General features: G+C 44.9%; 1 protein-coding gene across 4 annotated transcripts in view; it reads left to right on the top strand.

Moving 5' to 3' along the window:
• Positions 1-16858, top strand: part of kif26ab (kinesin family member 26Ab) — a 78640-nt gene that overhangs the window by 46461 nt on the left and 15321 nt on the right. For 3 of the 4 annotated variants that reach the window (XM_049595897.1, XM_049595898.1, XM_049595899.1), the window contains one exon: positions 13754-13937. In XM_049595897.1, the coding sequence (XP_049451854.1) occupies positions 13754-13937 (184 nt within the window). Of the gene's footprint in view, positions 1-10426; positions 11285-13753; positions 13938-16858 lie in introns of those variants that run through there. The other variant, XM_049595901.1, reaches the window with a different exon arrangement.

Genomic DNA, 16858 nt, shown 5'->3' with positions numbered 1-16858 from the left:
GTGGTTTACCTCATCACCCACAGCCTCAATTGTTGAAATGTTTCACCATCATCACATCGCTTTTCTTTTTTTTTTTAACCTCCATCAAGGGGTAGGTGGTTGCTGGGGGGTTGAAGTAGTTCAGACAGCCAAATGGCAACTGTGTGGAATTAAAACTAAGGAACTGTGGGACTGACGAGATGAGATGATGAAACATCTTGTATGTTTTTGGGTTCATTATCTACAAATGGATAAAATTAACATTTGGCTTCACTGTAGATTGATGCATCTAGTACAAGTTTGAGTTCTTTCTTCTTAACATGTCAGCAACAACTTCAAGCCCTTTTTACACAGGGGTCCTGCAATAGAGCAATAATGAAGACCATTCATTAAGCTGGCTTTGTTGTTTGTTTTTTGTTTTTTACCGAAAAACAAACAACGCCAGCATAATGCATTCCCAGGATGTGATTTTAGATAGTATGCCGGTGTTATGGAAGCAAAAGTTACAGGCATGATGTTTAACACAACAGCGTTGCCTCTAGTGTGACATATAGCAGACGCATCAGCAGTTTTTTAAACAATAAAAACAGCATAAATGACAATAACAATCATTTATCATCCCTGTTTTTGTTTTTTTTTTTTCAAGATATTTTTTTGGGGGGGCTTTTTAGCCTTTAATGGATAGGACAGAAAAGTGTGAAAGGGGGAGAGAGAGAGAGAGGGGGTGACATGCAGCCAAGGGCCACAGGCTGGAGTCAAACCCGGCCGCTTTGGCAACAGCCTTGTACATGGGGTGCCTGCTCTACTACTAAGCCACCGACGCCCCATTTGTCATCCCTGTTCTATGGTGGCTGATCTCGTCCTCTGCTTGGAGGGTATTAAGGCCCTTCCCCAGTTTGCAGACATTTTCAGTTGCTGCTTTTCTTCTTTGAGTTAGCTGCTAACTGCTATAAGATGCTTTTTAAATGTCCATCATCAAAACATCACACTAGTCTACATGATCCCGCCTGAGCATGCGCGTGTCTTAGGACAGCAAAGGCATGACCTGCCCTGTTCTCCCTCTGATTGGCCAGCACTTGTTGCCTTCATTGGTTGGGTGGGTTAGGGTTAGGCAAGAGGAGTAGGGCTAGGGTAAGAATGTCAGGGTAAGCCAATCAGAGGCAGAGTAGGGCTGATCATTTCTTTGCTATCCAAAGAAATGCAAATTTTCTGCCTGTCCTGCTGGTTGTCTTTTGTACACAGATATCAATTCAAGGCTGTTAATTTCATTGCACTCAGCCTCCCCCTTTCGCACACGCACCTTTTATACAGATCGACAAGGCAGAATAACCACACGACTTTCCCACCTTGAACAGGCAGTGTATAAAGGGCTGTAGTGAAGCAGTCATTGGCAATGAAAAATCTCAGGCTTCGGGCTGCCTCTAACAATGCTCAATAAATATCAATTAAAAAAGAAAATCCCCAGAGTAAAACCAAGATCTGAATCGCACACACAATATAGTGCAAGTTAAAATGTAGGGCTAAAATATAAATGAAGTAATATAAATTTGTGTAGACTGTATTGCAAATTTCTAAGCTGATTGTAAACAGAATGTAATAGGAATATAGTGACTGTATATGCATAATATGAGGTAATATATACAGTATATACAGAGGTGTAAACAGTAAGTTGAAGTGTATAAGGGTAAAGTGACAGTTTAAAGGTTATGTCAAAGTGATGAGAGAGCTCAGGGGTTTAACAGTCTTGTGGCCTGAGGGATGAAGCTGTCACTGAGCTCGGTGGTGCGGGACCGGATGCTGTAGTACCGTCTGCCAGATGACAGCAAGCAGAACAGTTTGTGGTTGGGGTTTGATTGGGCTCTGTGATTATCCTGTTGGCCTTCTTCCTACACTGCTGGGTGTATGACAATAAAACAAAATAAAAAAAGAAAAAGAGCAAAGTTGAGGAGCCCGGCAAGCATGCTATGCTTGTTACTTGTTACATAATGATCCACATTAAACGCAAGGGAAAACATAATAGCGCTTTTAGCAGCCTACATATTCCACTTTACATTTGCAGGAAAATGAACTTCTTAGTGGAGAATTAGTCAAGATTAAGAGTCATTGTGTAGAATATTGTGCCCTCAACCTTTTCTTTTCGGACCCGTGAGAAACCGTACTGTGTCGAAGTTAAAGTAGCAAGTATGATTGATACCCTCTGTGTTTCCGTTGCTGCTTTCCTCATGCACAACGTCTTGAATGGAGAGGATTATAGCCTGTAATCGGTTCACGACCCAGCACGTGAGAGCCAGCTGCAGTGTGCTAAAAATCCCATTATCCCCATACGCTCTATGTGGCCCAGTGAGTGTTGCTGTGTGTTATTCCTGTGGTTGACTTTACGAGTGTGTGATACAGGATAAACTGCTTATCTTGAATAATGTGGTTGTAGTCACTCACGTCTTAGCGGCTGTTCTCAGGGACACATTTCCGCATGCAGTTAGATTGGTATTCCCGTTTTCTTTATACATCTGTGGTGTGCTTATTGATCCAAATGATCTTTTTTTCCCCTTCCATCTAAAGACATGTCACTGTCTGCTATCATGGCCATCTCCCTGCCCGTACAGCTCATTTCACCTGACTTGGACGCCCTCTAGTTTTTGTTAGCTTGCCTATTGACTTGAATATAGATGAAAGATTAAGAAACACATGTTAGAATTCCCCTCCCCCTGCGTTCTGTCTCTCCGGACGGCCCACTGATTAATCACTCCCAAATGTTCTCAGCAGCCTGCGGGCCTGTTTGTTGTGATAGCCTCTGTGTGGAGAAGTGCAAATAAATAATCACTAGGTGTCTTATCCTGGCAGCAAGTGATTAATGAAGTAGAGAAGTGGAGCAGAAGTATGCTGGCTTTCTTCCTCTCTGTCTGTCTCTCCCACACTCATCACTCTCTTAAGTTATTCCCCATGCAGATATAGTGGTATGTATTAATCTAAGAGGACATTATATTTGATCAGGGGGGCATTCCATGTTGCTAATAGTCTTCATTTGTCTCTTGTATATCAAATATCCCGCAGGAGGGAAGATGGGCGATGTCAGTCAGGGATGACTTGTGGAGGGTTCTTCTGTGCGTGCCCTGAGCTGAACAGCCTTCCTGAGGTTTTCAAGGCGAGGCGTGGGTGGGATTGCGGGTGAATCGGAGTTCAACATGCGCATTGAGAGTGTGAAGTTATTCCAGTTATTGCAGCCTTGGAGAGAGGAGCATAGCAGAATACCTGGAGCAGTGTCTGAGGAGCCGAGCGAAAATGCACTGGAAGAGATGAAAGCAGCTGTTAATCTTTGTCAGCAGTGCCAGGGGTGGGGAGGCTGCAGTCTGCAGAGCAGGGAAGAACATGTCTTCATTATCATCTGTCACCCATCAGCTGAAAAAGTGAATTTTCTTCTGAGACTTTTTATTTTTTGCTGCCTGAATCAAATTTGACGTAATAGCTGAGCATTTCCCCCGCCAAAGCTGCAGTTTTCTGGATGCCCCTTACAAACAAGTCAGGGTCAATTGCTAGAGATTTTCCTTCGAGGACCTTTTGACTCTCATTGCAGGTATCTCCGATTCTTTCCTGCAGGGGCCTTAAATTTGCCCCTTTATCTCATTGACTGACAAATAGATCCTGTAGAGCTAATGCCATGTCCTTTGTTCACCCCTCCATGGCCTTGTGTCCAAGCTAGTTAAGACCATATTAGCAAGATGTGAACCTGAATGCTCGGAACAACAATAAAATGAACTGTAAATAGAATTACAGCCTCTGACTTTCGCGCTTAAATTTCCTTCCTTTTCTTGTCTTAAGCCCTCCTTAAGCTCCTAACTTGGCAAGAGAGCTTTGTGGCCTTTCAGTGTGGGGATTGGGGGGGCGACTGTGTAGGGTGTCTGGAGACGCAGTGCTTTATAGGCAGAGCATTAAGCACAAAATCACCAGATGTCAGTGTAACCACAAGAAGGGTTTGTCACACACTCCTGGAGCGTTACTGCACCAAAAATATTCCTACCGCCATCATTAAGGGTTTAACCTTGGCACAGAGGACCATGTTTGCGCAGTCCTTTGGGAAGGGAGAATGTGTTGGTTTTCTTCTTAATCTGATGTCCAAAGACAAAAGATTAATCTGCTTTACATAGTTCCTTTGATATTTCACGTTAAAATCAGAATAAATGCATGAAGAAGTTGCTTTTACCTCTGTGTTGATTCAAGACAGCGCTTAAATCTACTGTTGCTTACTCTGATGTGCTGTAGCGCCCAACCAGGCTTTCGTGAATATTGATGAGTTTTTTCACTTTTTGGCGCCAACTGTTCCATTTATTCTTGGCCGACTGGGGATTCCCATCTTTGGGAATAAAGCAATTCCAAGCTGGCTGTGGCACAGCCCCAACGATCATTTTTCCCTGTTTCTTTCTCAGGCAGAAAATGATTTACCTCCTCATGGACAGTGCCTCACTGGCACAGAGCCAGGCCCACTGATCGAAGGGAGGACTTGGCTGTACACCCTGCTGCTCCTTCTCTTTCTGTCTTTCTTCCTCCTTCCTCTTCCTCTGTTTGGAGATTCCTTCTTCTATTCCATCTCAGTGATCTCTAATTTATTATTTTTTCATCGCTTCTGCTCTGCTTTCTTCCCCATTCCCCACGTGCACTCCCTTTCTTTCTTCCCCTGTGTTTCAAATGATCCCCCGTTATTCAAGCTATTCTCCAGAGGATGCACTAATCCCTCGTTTTCCAGCTCAGTCCACAGACCGTTTCAAAAGAGTTCTGAGGAGACCATGACAGAACAGGTTTACAATTTAGGATTTTATTTGCGCAAAGCTGCGTGTTCCTCTCTCGCTCTGACAGAAGAGCTCTTTGAATCTGCATTATGACATGAATATGACAAGTCAGTTGCACAAGGCGACATCAGTTTTTGTGGGGAATATTTTCTTTTTTCTATGACAACACATTCTATTCGCAGATGTTACATGAATGCATTTGGCCTTACCTAATTGGCCGGGGACTGGTTCAGTTAAGATGTGTGTGCAGCCTTGGGCTGTCAGCAGTCAGCACACAAATGATGCCCCATTTGGTATTCTGTGTCCAAGGCCAGACACTGTGCAGGAACAAAAGGCCCGTTGAACACCTTGTTGGAACAAAGAGATTTTCTCAAAGGCCTTGGTCCAACATGTTTGGAACGTGCCAATATCCCGATATTGCCCAGCTAACTGGACGTCACATTCATAGCTGTGTGGCTTAGCTGGGATCAGTTTATCTATTTCTGAGGATTTATAGGAAGTGTATAAATCCTAGCCTGGAGGTGTTTGGCCACTTCCTGCAAACTACTGTTGTGTAAACCGACACAGGAGAGTCGGAGCTCTACCTTCAGACTACCATTAAAACAGCCAACCAGGAGGAAACGCACTGGCAGTCAGTCGAAAGCTTCAGAGCTTTGGATTGATAAGATTCAACTGACAGCCAGATAAGCCTGTTGGTTCTCCCTTCCATTTTAATGTATCTTGGGCTGCCGAAGGAGAGAGGAAACACATTTTTCAAAATGACTGGAAAGATCTGGGTTTTTGTTGATGGTAATCTTAAAGATAAAATAACCACGCTACACGTTGGGGAGATATCTGTTTCTGTATGTCCAGGTGGGGGATTTTTTTGGCTGCGTCTGTAAAGTAAAATTGCACATTTTTAGCCACAATTAACATTTGTTGAATCACATTCCAGGATTAATTACTATATTCAGAATGTTTAAGCCTCAGACATTTTTTGTTTTGAGCGATTTAGGATAAGCGAGAGGAAGTGAGAAAAATTAATGTTTATACCAGTGGTCCTTTGATTGCAGGGGGACTTTAGAAAGGAGACATGCTCGTTACCAGACTAAACCCCAGCGCCACACAGGAGCCTCAGCTCAGCTTTGTCGTACATTCAACAGTCTGTGCCTCTGTTATTGTCCCCATGTGCCTAATGCTGTGTCTCAGGTAACTGGAATCCGCATATTTCTTTGGTTATTTTAAGAGCCCACCCTATGTGACCCTCTGAGCTTTTAGCGTTTGGGTAATGCATATATTTATATATGAATGGGCATAAATCTGTGGGATGCTGACACTCACAGCAAACCGTCTTCACTGACCCATTTAGTATCAGCCACAATGGTTGACTCTACGAAAAAGGGTTTTATGGCGAGGAAGCATTCGTCTCATACTTAATGATCGGCATCCTGACCTCACTAGTAAATCTTGTCTGGGTGGGCCTTCTTGCTGCCAGGGCTGGTTGGCAGAGTATGACATCATCTCCCCCTGTCTGTGCGCCACATGGATCTGTGTGTGTGTTCGCAGGCTGATGTCATGGTCGCTTAATCACCACTGAAGCTAAGCGGTTGCTGGGTAAGGCTGCAGTTGACCTGGGACTGTGGCCATAGAGGCCAGCACAGAGATGCAGATTTGGTTTAATCCAAATCAAATTTGGCAAATCATGTAAGCAATGTCTGTCTGCACTGTGGAGGCTGAACATTAGTCTGGTGCTCTTGTTTTGACTGAACTGAAGTCTATATTTCTCTGACTGCTCAGGTGGTGGATTTATGTTTCCCCTACACACACCTTTGGGGCACAGGGCTGTTTGATCGTGTCAAGGGCAGCTCATCAATAAGACAGTGTGTACTGATTTTAGCTCTGGGGAGGCTTCTTATTGATTATCTTATGACTCCAAAACAGAGCACCTCACCTGATAGACCAACACACATCCGCCCAATCAATCATAAGCATCTGCTGATATGGCATTTCTGGGCCTGGCATTGTCTCCAGCACACAACAACATCCCAGCAGCTGGCAGCGGAAGTCGCTATGATGTCAGAAAGATGTTAGACTCTTATTTTGGACAGAAGTTAAATTTGGGAATCAGGTTGATATTTTAAATGTCTGACAGTATTAGAATTTCTCATTGTTTGGATGTTAACATTATGACATTTTGGGTCTTGATTTCCATACCTCACGACTAAATGTTGTTATTCTATGTCAGGATGGCATTGGCATGTGATGTTTGGAACACAGTGGATTTTGGTTACTCAACAACTAGGGCTGCCCCCGATTAAGAATTTTCCTAGTTGACCAACAGTTGTCATTTAGGGCCATTAGTCGACTAGTCACCTGCATGTTTAAGATGTTAATTCAATTATCAAATTATATATTCTGGGCGGGGCAACACAATGGTTTGAGTTGAAGGTCTGAGAAAGAATAGTATCAGTAACATTGTTAACACTGTGCTACATTACAGAGAAATACAAAACTGTACTAATGAACCTTAATTAATATAAGCATATATTTTATCTACAAGTGCACGTCACACACTGAGCGAGCCGCCTGTTAATGACGCTGTCGGCAAAGCAGTAATGATTGTGCTAAGTGGCTAATGGGCATGTAGCTACTTCCATGTTTCAGATGATACGTCATGTTTGTAGTCGACCAATGAAGATGAGTTTACATGTCACCTTGGATTCGTCCTTCACCTTCTCAAAATGATTCCACACTTTGGATTTCCTGTCTGACATGTTATTAACTAGCCTGTGGAATAACCGCAGGTACCAGCCCTGGAAATTAACATGACTCCTGTCTGACTGCTGAGCATGGCCACTTCCTGTGTCTGTCCTTTCAAATTAAATTTCCACATAGTCCAGTCATATAGGTTTTGTTTTATTTTCACAAGGTGCAGCTCCTAATACAGATTTACAATTGTTTTTGGGGTTTTTTCTGCAACAAAGCAACCAATGAAATCTTGCCGACTATTGACCTTTCTGCTTGACTAACGTTTGGTCAACTATTAGGGGGCAGCCCTATTAACAACCCAACTTAAAATCAATAAAATCTGCATCATTTGGCAGTAGCTCAGTCAGTGGAGACTTGGCTTGGGAACTTGTGGGTTGCTGGTTCAAGTCCCTGTATGGACCAAATATGGAGTGTGGAGTGGCAGCTGGAGAGGTGCCAGTTCACCTTCTGGGCACTGCCAACATGCCTTTTAGCAAGGCACTGAACCCCAAAATAGCTCCAGGAGTTCATGGCTAACCCTGCACTACCCTCTTGTTGCATGTATGTGCTGTGTGTGTAGGAAGATTTGTGAAAGGACATATTTCAACTGCCAGTTGCCTGAAAAATTGTGTACCTGATGTAACAACCTAAATGCAAACATGGTTGACAACATGGTTGTCTGGGATGGTTTCATGCACCTATATCTGCTCTAGAAATCTCACAAATGCCTCTACTGCTGAGTCCAGGATAAATTCTGAAAGTCTCCAGCAGCTAGCGAGCCTGACTCATTGTGCTGTAGTCATTATCATTGCATGGTGTTGAGGCTGGCTGCAGCCCAGTATTCCCTTCTCCATTCATGAAGCGCTATGCCGACCTGCTAATCAGCAGCCGTGTGAGGCAAACTAGCTGTAGGGGGGGTAAAGCAGTATGATATCAGACCCACTGATCTGATCCCTGCATGAATGGCCAGAGCAGCCTTATCTTGTCTGCAGAGGGAAAAAAGGGAGAATCACAAAAAGGAAATGTCAAGGATAGTAAACGTGGCAAACATGGTAATTAGCCACAAAAAGGGAGCTACCTAAAGAGGTGTATAGCTTGGGAACAGAGACAAATGTGCACAAACAAGCTAATGGATGCGCTAGCTAATGATTCTCTGGGGCAGAGGAATTTCTCTTGTTAATTTGACAAAGCTTGAAAGCAGGGCTGGAGCGATTATTGACAGCAGGCCAAAGTGAAGCTTTGAAAACAGCGGGCAGTCACAGCTTCCCTGCTCTCTCTGTTCTCCAGTCATTGACCTCCTCTCCTCCTCACTCACTGTCACTCCCTTTATAGGTAAGGACGAAATCTAGATGTCCTTTCCCGAACAAAGGCACCAGGAGACCTTTTATTCCAAACGATCCTTGATTTTACATCTGTCTTGCTTTGGCTCATTTATATATATTACAATCATTATCTGTCCCTGAGGTCTGTTCATAAGGAGACAGTGATGGAGCAGAGAGGCTATCAGGACTCTTCCAACTGTGGCTGTTCCATAATATTACGTCATTTTGATATATAACACTTGAAATCTAAGGGTAGCAGCAGTGAGAGAATAATGACTGGTTGTACTGTTAGGGTGACCACATTAGTATTGTCTCCTACTCATTGACTGTTGCCAGTCATGATTCAAATGGATTCAGTGTAAAAGTAGCAAGTGGCAAAGCTTCAGGAGATGATTCTTGGTCTTTAAAACCAAGCCCACCTCAGGCAAATTAATTCGGACACACCACCGAAAAGCAGAGGTAAGTGTGCTGTGGCAAGGAGGAAGATAAAGGTTACGTGATATATCAAACAGCTTCATTACTACAGTGTATTGTGCTCTCCAAATAGGTATGCAGCGGTGGGTTTTCTGCTCTTTTTTGCCTCCAAAATTTAATCCGGCAGAGTTCATATAAGGGGCACTGTGTCAGAGGGAGAGAGGCAGGGAGAGCTCGGTGTGGGTTTGTGTTGAATGTACTTTCATCTGGCAAGTCTCACACCCACTCTGTCTGCCGATATGTTGTAGTAGGCACTCTGCAGCCAAAGCAGCAGCCTTTCAAACAAGGCTGGCTGGTCGGGGGCTGAGAGGGCTTACTGGTAAATTGGCAGCCCAGGGAATACAGGGTACTCTCACCCCGGCGCTCGCCCACTCACGCGCTTTCATTCCCCTTTTTACCCTTGACCATTGACTGGCTGCACTGTTTCTCCCTGGCCGGCATAAATCTGCCTTTCTAAGATGTCATCTGTTCATTGTTTGTCCTCCTCTCTCTCTCACTCTCCCTCACTCTCACTCTTTTTTTTTAATCTCTCTCAGCTTTCCGATTGAGTCAGAGCATTGCTCATTCAGCCAATCCATCTTTCTACTCTTAAGTATATCCTTCCTTATCTGTGTGTCACTCCTTATGATTAATAACACTCTCATTCATCTGGCTAATTACATCCTTCAACAAAGGCAAAACAAAACACAAATGTGCACGAGTGTACACTCACTAGCCGCACAAACACACACACCCTCGTGCTCATGCATGCATGCACTGTAGGCATACTAACCAAATCTGTTTGAAGTGTGGGACCCTAAAAGAAGAGAAGGCTCCTGTATGCATTAAGTATTCATGTGACGTGTGGTGGGGGGCATACATGTGTGTGTGTGCTGGGGTTTGTGTGAGACAGTATATGTGTGTGTGTGTGTGTGTGTGTGTGTGTGTGTGGGTTGAGAGAGAAAGAGAATACTCGCAAATTGCGCCGCGAGCAGCCAGCAATCGAGCGCTGACACCTCGTCTGGCAGTCGGAGGGAAAAGGGGCTGGGCCAAGGAAAGAAAGAGAGAGAGTGAGGGAGAGGAGGGCGGCAGGGAGAGAGGAGGGAGAGTGTGTGTGTGTGTGTGTGAGAGAGAGAGAGAGAGAGAAAGAGGGAGAGAGTGAGGGAGAGACACGGCAGGACAGCTGCCAGCATTTCTCCGATAGCAGGAGAAGGACCGAGAGGCGGAACAGGAGTAGGAATTCTCCTCATTCTCAGCCACCCGAGGAAATCTTCCAGCCCAGCCAAGCGTGCTGATTCTCTGCCCCTCCTCCTGCCTGTAAGCAGCAGAGACTCTGGGAAGGACCTGGGCATCAGGACCTGCAGCCACTCACAGCAGACACACCACAGTGGATTTACTAAATGAGAGACAACCGTGCAGCCTGTGGGATGAATGCAGAATTGGATGTGAAAGAAGGAGTGGAAAACTGAGTTGGAGAGCAAGCTGTTGCTGTGTTTTTGCATCTCTGAACTGACGCTGAACTTTTTTTTCTCTGGAGAAGAAGCATGGAAAGAGTTGCTTTGGTGGTGTCTGAACAGAGAAGGTGCTCCTTCTCATCCTGACCTCCTCCTCACCTCCTCCTACGAAGCTCTCTGGACTACCTGCACCCCTCACTGTGAACCTCCTGCGGGGTACTCATCCTGTCTGCCCACCTCCACCCTGCCCCACCTGGCGCTTGTTCCATTTAGTAGCTATGACGCCCACGCCTCCTCCTCCTGGTTCTCCCTCCGCCTCCCCAGCTTCTTACAAACCTCTGTGAAATCAAGTGGAACCTCGATGATTGCGATCGGAGCAAAGAGGACCCCCGTGCCCCCAACTAGTGAGCAGCCCCGCCTCGCTCTGTTCCCGGCGACTGTGCCGGCGTATCGAATGTGCAAGTAATGGAGAACAGTGACAAAACAGACATGGACTGCAAAGTTGAACTTAATCAGTTGTCTGTTTTTTGACTATAAGCATAAACCAGATAATGGATTGGAAAGAGCTGTAAGTACACCATTGCAGCGTTTTCTTTACTGGTGCATGTTGAAACAGACCTGTGGTTCAGTTTGCGTAACACTCACCAAAGCATATGCAGTGTGTGGATATTTAGTACAAACTTAAAAATGACTGATATCAGAGTTTCTCCTGTGAGCGTTTAGACCAAGTTGTGCAGGGAAACAGCTTCATTAACATGGAGATTGGGAGTGAACAGGTGGACAAGCTGTTGTGGGCAAAGAAATCTGAGCTTCTCCTCACCGCCTATTTTCCATTGACTGATCATATAGTTGGGCAAGGCAGCGAGAGAGAGGAAGAAGGAGGGTGGGAGAGATAGAGAGAGAAAGTGACAAGCAATTAATTTCCTTGTGTCTGTGTGGCTGTGGTGGAAAAAAAACAGCAGTATCATCCTTTTTTCCCACCTTCCATTGAAGAACACGCATGCACTGGCCATCATTGTGTAGCATGAATTAAACCTCAAGGTTACGAGCTCAGCTTTAGGTTGTGAGTGCTCCTCGCTGGTCAAGACAATTATAAATCAGTGTGCTAGCTTTTTTTTCCTCCATGGTGACTCCTGATGCTTGATTTATCTCTTTGCTGAAAGAGGAAAGAGACAGAATGAGGTGAGAGAAAGCGACAGAGGGACAGGGTACATTTATCTTGAATGAATGTGCTTCTTCCTCTCATAAATGTGCATACACATTCACCAGCCTGCATACACACTCACACATATGTGGTCGCACACAGCCACGTGTTCTCTGGTGTAGTTTCCCCTTTCTTTCTCTCCATCTCACATTCATCTATTCCATCTCATTTTTTTTCAGTCACACGATCCGTCTCGCATGCTATCACACATAGGCAGCTCCCTGGGGAGAGCCCTTCTCCTGTAGCCTTCTTGGATGCAATAATTATTCCATCAGCCGGCAGTGTGTTCCCTGATTGTGCTCTTGGGCTGTCGCTGCAGGGGGCGTACAGTGTAGAGGCGAGTGTTGAGGAGAAGAGGGGGGCCAGTTGTCACTCCGGGACGCAGGGAGAGGGAATGGGGGGTGGGTGTGTTGTGTTTTTGGCAGCAGCCCACCCAGTCCTGTCCGGAGGAGCCCAGAGCAGGACTAATGAGCTAAGGCTGGCCTATTAGGAAACTGCTGCACACCAGGACACACTTGGCTCTGCCCTTTTTTGCTCTTTCACATGCTCTGCTTCTTTTACTTCTCCTAAAACCCCTTGCTCTGCAGAATTCTCATCTTTAATCTCCAAATTTTCTTTCATTCCCCGTGCCAGTCTTTCCCTCCGTGTTGACAAGCGCCTCTTTGTCTTCCCTGCATTGCTCTGAAATCCGACTGCTTGAGTGAAAACCGTTTGAGTGCATTTGAATTTCCTCTGAGTATTACTTTCCTCCCTGACCTTGAATTTCCAGCTGAGGGGATGGTTGTTAGCTGATCCAGGGGCGATGCCATACCTGGAACCACTCAAAGTCTGGCCAGATTCCCTGCAGGCCTTGCAGAGATATTGGTGCTGTCCTTTGAGTTGCAGAAGTTTAGACAGAAAGGAGCACATGTGCCTGACTCAGTTGGCCCTGTGACCAATCCATGTCTCCTCAGTGCTGACTCCAGGAGACAAGAGGCCAGGATGACAGTGGATTTTAATTAGAGGCCTGTCAAAAAGCTGGATTCAGTTACAGCAGAGGGTTCTGTTAGATGCCAGCGCAGCAGAACTGCTTGGGCAGACATTTGTCAAATAAGGCAGAGGAGAGAGATTACCTGTGCCTCTCAACTGCTGGTATTGGCCAGCCAGTCTAATACAAATGATCAAAACTCCCAACAAACAGTACACGCTCCAGCTTTGACTTAAATAATGGCTGAACATACTCTGTCATAAATGCTAAGCTTTAGTGATAGAGATAGGCATGGCTGTATCCCAGAGGGCAGTGTTTCAGCAGTCCTCGCCTGTCATGTCCATGACAATTGTTTTGTGTTTGATCAAGATAAATGCACGTGTTTATTGTGCCTTCCTGCTGTGACAGCCTATATTTGGTCCCTGACAGGCGAAGAGCCTCGCGTGGTAATCACTTATCTTATGGATTTGCGGTTTCTGCCTCAAAAAAATCAAAGTGTAAGAGCACTCTACATGCACTGGTTGAAGTGGAGGGTTGAAGAATTATGTTTCTTGGTAGGGGAGTTTGAGGTGGGAGTTGGAAGAAAAGCAGTTGTAGAGTGTGGAATGGTCGAGAGTGGTAGCACTGTGTAGCTCTCCTGCTGACTATGTTTTCTTTAGGGGAAGTAAAAGGAGCTTGTTGACCTTTATGTTTTAGTTTCAGCCCTGGATATCGAAAGGCTTTGCAGCACACCCCTAAAACCTCTTGGATGGGTCCCACGCTGGGAGAAAACATCACCTGAGCAAAAATAAAACTGCTTATGTATGACCTTTATGGAAGGGGTTTTTTCCTAAGTTTGGCTTCAACCCCTTTTTCTTTCTTTACAGGGCAGCTCAGAAGCTGAACCTGTCCTCCAAGCGGAAGAAGCACCAGCCCTCACTGCTCCACCCACAGGAGCCCTCCATTTACCCCACCAACTTCAGTGGCATCCTGCAGGTCTCGCCGCCCCCTGCTCCGCCATGCCTGCTACGAGCCGTGTCCAAAGTGAAAGAAAACCCAGGGATGGGAAAGGTGAGAGCAGATGTACATCAGTATACTCAAAGCTGATTGTGTGATTTTAATGCTTTTAAACAGGCTTTGCCCCCATCACCCACACAGACAACCACACACACAAACATACAGTATATACACACAGACCCCTATTTGACGGGGGGAATGCAGGGTGGCGACGCACTGGTCCACAGGCAGCATGCCGTCTGGTCCAGTCCACGCAGATGAGATAAGCCTCCTGGAATGTCATGAATTCATGCAGTTTGTGAGACCAGCATTCCTCTGTCTGAACACAGAATGGCAGCGAAAACTATAATCCACAAATCTGCAGTCACGTTTCACAGCAGGATTTCTAATTCCATTTTAGGTGCAGTGTGCGATGATGAAAGTCAGGCTGGCAGCAATAGGATGGTCATTAAACAAAGCTGTACAAACACGTCGCTCTTCCTTTGTGGTTTATTGGGTATTGTTTGACTGAGCTGGCGTCCTGTATTTCTAAAGCAGAAGAAGTCCCCTAACAAGATTAGATCCCACCTGGATAGGAAGTGCTCGCTTCTGTTGCCAGGTATCCAGACGGTTGAGATTTTGCCACATATTGTAAATCTCTCATTGACACACGGACTTCATAAAAAAACCTGTGTTATTAACAAGCCTCCTCAAGCCCACACCTGAGCTATACTGTACATCTGTGCAGCTAAATAGGCTGGCTTTAAAGGGGAAATCAAGATTTATGACACTGTTCCAAACCTATCAGGCCAGACTTTTAGGTTTTCTTATTTAAAGCAAATACATCAATGTGCTTACCTTGATTCTTTGTCCCTGTCTCTTTCACTTGTGGAGTCCTAGTTGCAATAACATTTCCAGTAGCCTGCCCGGGATTGATTTTGCCTGCGTCTGTTTTCTATTCAACCTGAGATTTTGGTGAATGTCTTGTTTCCATCAACCGTATGTGGGTCACTTCCACTTTTCCACTTTTGACCTAGACACAGTTCTTTCAGGCATAGACAGTTGAGTGGATGAAGAAATGCCAAGCCTCACTAATGGATTTTGTGGGGGATCAAGGGACAGGGAAACAGGACCATTAGCACAGAGTCCGAGGTGTGAAAATACTGTAGCCAATCCTCCGTGGCCTCCAGTATCTGATCTCTGCCAACATAAATAAAACTGAGACATTAGCTCGCCTACTAGCCTCCGTCTGGTAGACAGAGACTCAGCAGTCATATGTAGAAGCCCAGTTTAAATGTCATAGCAAATGTAATTTACCCAACATATGCACTCGTCAGTCATGATAACAGCCCCCTGCGGAGCACAAAGAGAGTTTGCACTTGGCCTGCAGAATGCAAGATGAATTCACTCACTGAAAGAAAGGGGTGACGTTGTTTGTTTCAGAGTGCTGGAGCCTGGGTTTACAGCAATATTTATACATTAGTCGTGGGAAGAATGGGCCTTTTGTGTAGGCGTGAAGACAGTGGAGTCCCATGCTGAGTGAAACAGTCCTCTGTCAAAAAGGGAAGGGAGTTTGCTATATTTTAAGGCTTTTATTTCAATGCCTGAGAGGCATCATATGAACTTTTTCAAGAAGCTTTGAAATGGCTCAGGATTGAGTTCCCTATCACATGTAGGATATAGAGACTGTTCTGTTGATATAATGCTATAGGCGTAACACTAAACACTCAGGGAGCTGGCAGGGACTCAAAAGACTGCTATACATATCCCAAGAGCTGTTTATATCTCCTGTCAGTCATGGATAGATTTCTGCACTGCCTTTGGAGATATACGTAGAGGTGTGTTTCTGACCAACAGATTGCAAGGCAATAAAGAGCTGTCAGAATTACAATAGAAGGTGGTTGTAAAAGAGGGTGTCATATAGCCTGACATGCACAAGCATGACCACACCCACACAAACCACATGCAGTACATCTGTACAGCACGGTAGAGGCAAGATAATGGTGAAATTTTTTCTTGCTTGCTTTCAAAGAGCTATCACTAGGACCGTAGTACTTGAGTCCGGTTTGTATTTTTTGGAAGTCTTGCACATGTCTTGATCTCATGCCTAGTTGGACTCTGAATAGTTTTGAGTCCCTTTCTCAATGGACTAAAAAAAAAAAAAAAACCACTAACACCCACTAACACGTGGCATTTGGTCCTGGAACAAATGACTCTTCAGTAGTTACTGATACTTATCGGCTCTGGCTCTGATCGGCTTCAGCTGGCAGTGATGGAAATACAACACCCAGGTAGACCCTTTTGTAAGTGCCATGCAAAGACCAGCTGCCACAAAATACTGTTTGTTTCAATCTAAGCAGCGCTTGAGCATCGTCCAAAATTTAGTCAGCACTGAGTTAGGAAGAGAGACTGAATAACTAAGTGATGCAAAAAAGAAGTAACCACCGTAATATTTTCACAGGCCTCCATGCTGCTTTCTAATGTTTGCTAACCTGTTTTCTGGATTGTTGGTGACGTCGAACTTGACACACTCATCGACTGATGGCAATGGAAAAGCAGTCTACCATCTATTTTTAACAGGTTTCCCCATATTTTAAAAAAAAAACTTGCACTCGCGCGCTAATTTTGGTGGGAAAGGGTGTTGGGCTCAGACTCAGCTACTGAGAACTAGTCAGCTTGTTCTTGGCTGCTGATTCGGGATAAGCTGTACAGAATGTTGCCCGATTCTACCAAGACAATGCGTGCAAATGGCTACCCCTCCTCCCGCCTCTTCTTTCTGTCCATAAATTCCACCATAATTAAATTTGGTTTCACCAGCCACAAAGAGTTTGTGAGCAGTTTGTTAAAAAAAGGAAGCACAAAGTCAAATGTAAATTTAAGATCAGTCTTATATATAGATGGATTATTTCTGTCAATCCTAACTTCTTAATCACTATATTAGCAATGAAAAAATACACTGTTGCCTATTATAGTTTTGAACTGGACTTATTTTTCTC

Source organism: Epinephelus fuscoguttatus, linkage group LG14, assembly GCF_011397635.1.
Source record: "Epinephelus fuscoguttatus linkage group LG14, E.fuscoguttatus.final_Chr_v1".
Classification (NCBI taxonomy): Eukaryota; Metazoa; Chordata; class Actinopteri; order Perciformes; family Serranidae; genus Epinephelus; species Epinephelus fuscoguttatus.
Note: the sequence above shows the minus strand (reverse complement) of the source record. Positions and strands in the feature narration are given on the sequence as shown.